Below are 8,682 nucleotides of genomic sequence, written 5' to 3'. Positions count from 1 at the left end.
AATGAAATCTGGATTTGTCTATATGAAGTTGATTTGTATTAGTTTGTTTCAGGGTCATTTTTTGCAGCTGATAGGATTTCAGAATCCTGTGGCATCATTCCCTAAATCAAGCTCCTTTTTGAAACAATAGGAGACTTGTAATCAAAGCAAAGCCATTCCAGGGAAAAGTGACTTATCAGCAACACAATGTCAGTATCATAAATATAAAAAGAAGAGGCATTATGTTCCAGGGAACAGAGAACTGGAGCAATTGCTGAATCAACTGAGTTATTCTTAGCCAATGTACTTGCCAAGTATAGAAATACAATGAGAAACAGTGAGGTATACTAGACAAACCACTCCATTAAAAGTCTGGAGTTTAATGCTTTCAGTTGTTCATTATGATGATCTAACTTTGTGACTTTGGGCAAGTGTTGTTGTTGCTGTTGTTGTTTTTGTTGTTGTTGTTTTTGTTGTTGTTGTTTTATCTCCCACTTTCTGAGCCATAGTTAATTTAAGAATGTAAGAGTGGATAATATCTCATCTACCAAGCTCTAATGATCTAATGACACAGATACAAGCATAATCAATGAGAAAAGTCATTTCTGTATATCAGTTTCTTGAAGGCTTCCTTCACATCTTTGTTCCTCAAGCTGTAAATGAGGGGGTTCAACATGGGGTTCACCACTGTATAAAAGACAGAGGCCACTTTGACTGTATGCCTTGAGTTTTTGGAATTAGGAACACAGTACAAAGAAAGGATGGTTCCATGGAAGATGATGATGGCTGTCAGGTGGGAGGCACAAGTGGAGAAAGCTTTATGCCTTCCACTAGCTGAATTCATCTTTATTACAGTGGCAAAAATAAAGGTGTAAGAGGCAAGGATGATGATGAGGGTACTTACCTCATTGAAGGTAGCAAAACCAAAAAGCAGTAAGTGTGGGGTACGGATATCTGAGGAGGAGACAGAAATGAGAGCAGTATATTCACAGAAAAAGTGATTGATGATTTTGTAGCCAGAGAATGTTAATTGTAGGGCAAAGCATAGGAGTACAAAGGGACCAAACATGCCCCAGAGATAGGATCCAGTCACCAGTAGGGCACAAAGTCTCTGAGACATGGCAATTGTGTAGAGAAGGGGATTACAAATGGCCACAAAGCGGTCATAGGCCATCACAGCAAGTAGGAAGGACTCTGTAACCACTGCAGTACAAGACAAAAAATATTGCAGCATGCAACTGGAATAAAATATGCTTTTGTCTTCCATAACTAAATTTTCCAAAAGCTTGGGTGTGACAATGGAAGAGTAACAGAAATCCACAAATGACAGATGGCTAAGGAAATAGTACATGGGGGTATGCAATTTGGGGTTCATTCTGATGATTAAGATCATGCCAAGATTTCCTATGACTGTAATGATATACATGGCCAGGAATACCAGGAAAAGGAAAACTTTGAGCTCTGGATAATCTGTGAATCCTAAGAGCATAAATGTGATCACAGAACTCTGATTGCTTTCAGTGATCACCATGGCTCATGGAAAAAGAATTGAAGGCTCAATCCTGTAGAGCATAACAGCATGGAGAGTAAAGACAAAATTGTTCTGGACCCTCTTTCTGCACCTATGGAGACAAGAAAATGAGAAGAAATATGTTTGGGGGTTAGACTTTCATATAGAAATAATTTCTTCTCTAGAAAAAAACTACTATGCATATGCTTGGGTTAATTGAATCTACAGGGACAGAACTATCATTAAAAATGTCTCTGCCCTTTGGCCCAGCAATACCACCTCTAGGGCTGTATCCCAAAGAGATCATAAAAATGGAAAAAGGACCTACATGTACAACATGTTTATAGTAGCTCTTTCTGTGGTGGCAAAGAATTGGAATTTGAGGGGATGCCCATCAGCTGGGAAACGGCAGAACAAATTGTGGTATAAGAATGTAATGGAATAGTACTGTGCTATAAGAAATGATGAGCAGGCAGACTTCAGAAAAAACCTGGAAAGACATGTATGGATTGATGCTGAATAACGTGAGCAGAAGCAGGAGAACATTGTATATGGTAACAGCCCCATTATGTGATGACTAACTTTGATAGACTTAGTTCTTCTCAGCAATGTAAGGATTTAAGACATCTCCAAAATTCATGATGGAAAATGCTATCCACATCCAGAGAAAGAACTATGGAGTCTGAATGCAGATTGAAGCATACAATTTACTCTTTTATTTTCTCTCTCTTCTGTTTTGTTTTGTTTCTTCTTTCTTGTGGTTCCTCCTATTTGGTTCTAATTCTTCTTTACAACATGAGTAATGTGAAAATATGTTTAATAGGAAAGTGTATGTAGAGCCTATATCAGATTGCCTGCCAGCTTGGTGAAGGAGGTGGGGAGGGAGGGAGAAAAATGTAAAACTTAAAAACTTATGGAACTGAATGTTGAAAACTATAAATAAATTAATAAAAACCTCTCTGTTATATTTCATCTAACATTAACAATATTCCTAACTTTTCTGATATAGCACATTAAAAGCTTTGATGCATCCATGATCTTACCAGTATGGCCACTAAATAAAAACTGATTTTTGAGCACTGCTGCTTGGAAGTTTGATAGTAAATAGTTCATATCAGGTCTTAAGTTTGAAGCTATTGAAAAATCAACTTTTGTTCATAACATGGAAACACTTCTGACCCCTGCCAGTTATTTAATAAATTCATATTATTGGCCACAAGGCAGGGTGAAGGAGGAAGTACACAATTCCATCACTGTTTTCCCAAAATTCCTCCCCCACTCTTTGTAAGGTGATATCAGGATGTTGATCCTCTGCATAGAGATCACAGGTGTTGATCTCTTTTTTTATAAGGACAATAAAGAGTTTATTTTATTCTCCCAAGCATTGTACCCATTTTTGAAGGGTAGGAACAGGTGTAAGCATCAGCTTCTAGACTTGGCTTATTCATTGCATTAATTTACTAATTTTTGATTAACTTTATGCCAAGGTATTCACATAAATTCAAAACTTCTAATTAGATAGGTCTGTGATCAATAATGAATAATTGAATTTTATCAAAGATAGGAAACCATAAAGTATTAGTTTCAGGATCAACCAGTACATGACTAATTGTGTTTTATCACTGGCAATCAAACAAATTGCAACATGCATATTCCTATTGATGTCAGCCCCTCTCTTCTAGTCACCCAGGTTTGAAATCTAGATTTTTTTGTTTCTTTATTTTGACTTTTCTCTTTCTTTCATCTCATGCAGTAAAACACATGTCACATCTGTCACATCTTGCTGTTTACAATTCCACAATATCTCTCATATCTCCTCTCTACTCATCTGGTTCCCATACCAGTTAGGACACTCATCACTACTTACATCAAATTTTGCAAAATCTTCCAAATTGATCTTCCTCCCTCCATTCTATTACCCATTCAATCTATATTTTACACAGCTTCCAAAACAATCTTAGTGGATTCATTGTCCTGATTAAAAAAAAAAAAAACCTTCCGTGCCTCCCTATTGTCTATAAAATGAAATGTAAATATCTTAACCTAACATTCAAGGTCCTCTATAACCTGGCTCCAATACACCTTTCTAGCCTTTCTTCATGTCACTACTTAAAATATAATATTTTCTTTTTTAGTTCCAATAATGCTATTCTCAAACCTGCAATTAACCTGTCCCGAATGCCTATATTCATATAGAGCTTTCACTCGGCTTGGAAAAACATGTTTCACTGGATTCAAGGTAAAGCCCAAGTTTTATGTAGCCTTTGATAAATACACATATTTCAGGGTAATATGATATGTAACATTTTTTTATCCTCATTGTAATTTCTTACATTTTTTTTAAGCAATTGGGGTTAAATGACTTACACAGCTAGTAAGTGTCAAGTGTTTGGTCTGAGGCCGGATTTGAATTCAGGTCCTCCAGACTTCAGGGCCAATACTCTATCCACTGTGCCACCTAGCTGCCTCTTCTTCATTGTAATTAATACTCCACTGTCATCTATGAGTGGTCTTTTTATCATTAGGTTCCCCTATAATACTTTATCTAGATTACTCCATTGCTAAATGGAGTATTTTCTTTCCTAGAAGGGGCTCCATCATTTTTAATCATTGTTTTCCCCACACCTAATAAAATATTTTACACATACATGAAATTCAATTAATGAACGCTTTGGAATGGATGGAAAGATGGGTGAATGCATGAAGTTCCTCGATATTTGAAATAACAAAAGTAACATTTTTCATTGATCCATGGAAAAAGAGATGAAAGAACATCTCCTTACCTGCTGGATGGATGAGTCTCAAAATTCTTTTGTCTGGAAGCAAAGTCTGGGGCCTGTTGTCTGGATTTTACATCCTTGTCTTTGGCCTTTGAGGCCTGAGCCCTAGTGAGTTTCTGTTAAATTTTGGGTCATATAACCTAGAATCTCCCAGTCCTATGGGTCCACTTTTGAGAGCATAATTTCCTTGTAATCCCCGAAGAAAATTTATTGAAGTTCATTATCTTGGTTTTAATGGAGCTAATGAAATTCCCAAAGGTAAATAATGGTTCTGAGTGTTTCAAAGTGATGCAATAAGAGAAGGTTGTGATAAAAAAAGAAAGGAAAAAAAAAACTTTTATATTACTCAAGTTTTTCATCCCCCTTTACAAAGAAGGGAGTAGTTGGTTTGTGTAAATTGACAGAGCCGGTAAGAGACATTTGGGCTCAAGAATTCTTCCCACTCTTTTAAGAGCTAGCTCTAAAGGAATCATTTTGTAATACAAAGTGTATCTAACTGGCAAGTGTAAAATCATGGGATCAGATTCTACAATCTCATTATTTAATTATAAATAGGAAATGTGTGCAAAGGCAGAAAATGCTATGGTACCAAACAGGACCCAATCACAAAGACCAATTAACCCTTCCCAGAACCTTTTGATGGGGAAGTCAACATAAGAGAAGAGTGTCCTCAAACTATGCTAAAGTCATTTGGGAATTCTCCTTGACTCTGTGCACCAACATCCATTTCAGCATTGTCAGGAAATACAAAAACCCAGGGTCAAAAGAAACAGTAATTTTTGAGATGTCAAAACAACAATTTAATTGCATTGAATTTGACTTAATTAGGAAAATATTTATTAATGATTACACAACCTAGATATAGGCAAATGACAAAAAAATCAACAAGTATTGTCTTTAATTGAAATTACTTCATTAAATGTCTTGATTCTGTTTTGGTCTATTCTATTCTCCCACTGGCTATATGCAAGGAATTCTGTCACATGATCTGGAAGATACAAGGATGAACAGTGGCATAATCTCTGCCCTTAATGATCTGAAGGGGAGGCAGATCCAAGATGGCGGATTAATGAAGCACTCCACTAATATCTCCCAGATTCTGCTCCTAAAAACTCTAAAACACCATCTCAAGTACAATTAAAGAGCTGCAGAATTGATAAAAGTTCAGGTGAGATGATTTCCAGCCCAAGAAAACTTAGGAGGTCTGCAGGAAAGGTCTCTCTGGGGTGGAGGTGAATTTGGAAATCAATTAAAAATGATGTTAATTTTTTTTGGTTTTCATTTAATAGAGAAATAAAAAAGGTCTTAAGGATAGGGAAGGAGATGTAAAGTGGCAGCATGGGAGGAGTAAGTAAAACAGAAAATGGATCATTCTTGACAAATGATCAAAAAAGGAAATGGGCCAGAAATATATTCAAAGTGACATATTTCAGATGGACCATTAGAGACCTGCACTGGTACCTAGAGAACATAAAAGAAGATGATTTCTAGCACTCAGTCATATTGTAAGACAAAAAAAAATTGTTAAGCAGCTACTATGTGCCAGGCACTGTGCTTAATATTGGGGATATATTTGTCTCTTTTGAGACAAAATACAGTGTCTGTCCTCAAGGAGCTCACAATCTACTGTGGGAGCCAGCAAACATGCACATATTTACACTGTATCTATATACATGGTAAATAATTAACAAGGGAAAAGTACTAGAATTCAGAGAGATTTGTAAAGGGTTCTGGTGGAAGATAGGGTTTTAGTTAGCATATAAAGGAAGCCATAAAGAAAGAAGGTAGCCATGAAAGTTCCACCACATGGAGAGGAGCCACAGCAATTTCCTAGAGCCAAAAGACTGAGACTTTTTAGATGATTGGCAAGGAGATCAGTCAGTATATCAATGCGTATGTGGCAGGGAGTAAGGTTTAAGAATTCTGGAAAGGTTGAGATAGGCTGGGGTATGAAGGGCTTTGAATAGCAGAGAGAGGATTTTGTATTTGATCTTGAAGGTGACAGAGAGCCATTGGAGAGTACTGAGGAAGGGGGTGATGTGGTAAGATCTACACTTTAGGAAGGTCACTTTCATGGCTGAATGAAGGCTAGACAGGAGTGGGGAAATATTGGAGAGAGTAGACCATGCAGAAGATGTAGGTAGATCCTCTTTAGTGGGGTACAAAGATATAGAAAACATTTCACAGCTGGAGAAGGTGAGGATGGATAGCTGGTGGAACAATTGGAGAGAGTGCTCATTTCAATAAGATCATTGATTCATTTAAGGAGCAATCAGATCACTATAGAATAACACTAGAAAGTATGTTGGAGAAAAGAGAGAGAAACAACGTGTTTAGGGGAATGTTAAGGTAGAATTGTAGGCACAACACAGACCTAAGAAATAGTATAGTAAATTAAGTAAGTAAGACCTTAATAAGTGTCTGCTGTGACCCAAGTTCCATAGTAACATCTGAAGTTACAACTACAAAGAATAAAGGATCTTTCTATTTTCCTGGGTGCAGCTAGGTTTCACAGTGGATAGAGTGCCAGTCTGGGAGTCAGGAAGACCTGAGTTGAAATCCAGATTCAGGTGCTTACTACCTGTGTGTCCCTGGGTAAGTCATTTCACCCCGTTTGCCTCAATTCCTCATCTGTAAAATAAGCTGGAGAAGGAAATGGCAAATCAGTCTGGCATTTTTGCCAAGAAAACTACTAATGGCTCATGCAGATTGGGGCATGACTGAAATGACTGAACAATGAAAAAAAAATACTGTGGAGGCAAAAAATATCCTTAGAAAAATTAACAGAATAAATATTTTTAAAAGTATTTAAAAGGAAACGACAGATATGGCAGTTGTGGGCAGAGACAGCAGTCAGGAAACACTCTGCATAGAAGGTATTGTTTGAACTGTGTCTGCAAAGAAAAGCAGGATTGTGGGAGATGAGGAAGTAATATATTTCCATTGTTCCCAGGGGGTATGGCAAATGCAAAAGCACAGAGAGGGAAAATGAATTGTATTTGAGGAACAGAACAAAGGCTAGCACTGTTAAATGACAGAGGGGGTTCGGTGTAAAATGAGGCTATGAGGACACAGAATTAATGAGAATGAATTAACTGAGGTAAGATTTTGGTAACCTTAAAATTGTTGACTGCTTCCTTCACATCTTTGTTTCTCACAGTATAGATCAGAGGGTTCAGCATAGGAATTACTACTGTATAAAAGACAGAGGCCACTTTGAGCTCCTCCTTTAAGTTTTGATTCCTGGGCACACAGTAGAGGAAGAGAATTGTCCCATGGTAGATGGTGATGGTCATGAAATGTGAGGTGCATGTGGAGAAGGCTTTACGCCTCCCACTCACTGAATTCATCTTCAGGACAGTAGTCAAAATAAAAAGGTAGAAAGTAAGGATGATCACAAGTGAGCTCACCTCATTAAAGGTAGCAAAGGTGAAAAGAACCATTTCACTCATATAAGTATCGGAACAAGAAGCAGAGACAATGACAGAAAATTCGCAAAGAAAGTTATCCAGGATGCTAAATCGACAAAAAGATAATGAAAAGAGGGAGGACATGATGGCAAGGGAAGTGACAAAGCCCCATGTATAGGCCCCAGTCACCAGTAGAGTGCAAAATGTCTGGGACATGGCGACTGTATACATCAAGGGATTAGAAATGGCCACAACACGGTCATAGGCCATCACTACCAACATGAATGTTTCCGTCACCATGAATATGCAAACAAAAAAGAATTGGGTGATGCAACCCTGGAAGGACATTGTTCTGTCTGCCACAGCTAAGTTCTCTAGCAGCTTGGGAGTAACAGCAGTAGAATAACAGAAATCCACAAAGGACAAGTGGCTGAGGAAAAAGTACATGGGGGTGTGGAGTTTGGAGTTGATCTTGATGATGATCATCATGCCCAGATTCCCCAGCACAGTCACCATGTAGATGGCAAGGAACACTAGGAAGAGTGGGACCTGGAGCTCTGGGTTATCAGAGAAACCTAAGAGGATGAATGTGACTCTGCCACTCTGATTCTTTTCAGTGCTCAGCATACTTCCTATAAGGGAAAAAAAAGAGTTAATGCTTGCACATAGAACATTGAGGAAACTGGAATTTCATAAATTCATAAAAGGAAGAGTCATGAATTTGTGGCTTCTTGTTCTGCTACTTATACGAGTGAAAAGGTTCTTTTCACTTTTGCTACCTTTAATGAGGTGAACTCACTTGTGATCATCCTTACTTCCTACCTTTTTATTTTGACTACTGTCCTGAAGATGAATTCAGTGAGTGGGAGGCGTAAAGCCTTCTCCACATGCACCTCACATTTCATGACCATCACCATCTACCATGGGACAATTCTCTTCCTCTACTGTGTGCCCAGGAATCAAAACTTAAAGGAGGAGCTCAAAGTGGCCTCTGTCTTTTATA

General features: G+C 37.8%; 2 protein-coding genes across 2 annotated transcripts; both read right to left on the bottom strand.

Moving 5' to 3' along the window:
• Positions 1 to 565: 565 nt before the first annotated feature.
• LOC114031587 (olfactory receptor 5D14-like) lies at positions 566 to 1,510 on the bottom strand. The gene has a single exon (XM_027846719.1). It carries the CDS (start codon positions 1,508 to 1,510, stop codon positions 566 to 568), a length of 945 nt encoding a protein of 314 aa, XP_027702520.1.
• Positions 1,511 to 1,535: 25 nt separating this feature from the next.
• Positions 1,536 to 8,306, bottom strand: LOC114031586 (olfactory receptor 5D18-like). The gene is made up of 2 exons (XM_027846718.1): positions 7,386 to 8,306; positions 1,536 to 1,601 (listed from the first exon to the last, which is right to left on the bottom strand). Exons 1-2 carry the CDS (start codon positions 8,304 to 8,306, stop codon positions 1,536 to 1,538), a joined length of 987 nt encoding a protein of 328 aa, XP_027702519.1.
• Between the last annotated feature and the right edge of the window lie 376 nt (positions 8,307 to 8,682).

The sequence above is a fragment of the Vombatus ursinus genome, unplaced genomic scaffold, assembly GCF_900497805.2.
Source record: "Vombatus ursinus unplaced genomic scaffold, bare-nosed wombat genome assembly UNPS02015184.1, whole genome shotgun sequence".
Classification (NCBI taxonomy): domain Eukaryota; kingdom Metazoa; phylum Chordata; class Mammalia; order Diprotodontia; family Vombatidae; genus Vombatus; species Vombatus ursinus.
Note: the sequence above shows the minus strand (reverse complement) of the source record. Positions and strands in the feature narration are given on the sequence as shown.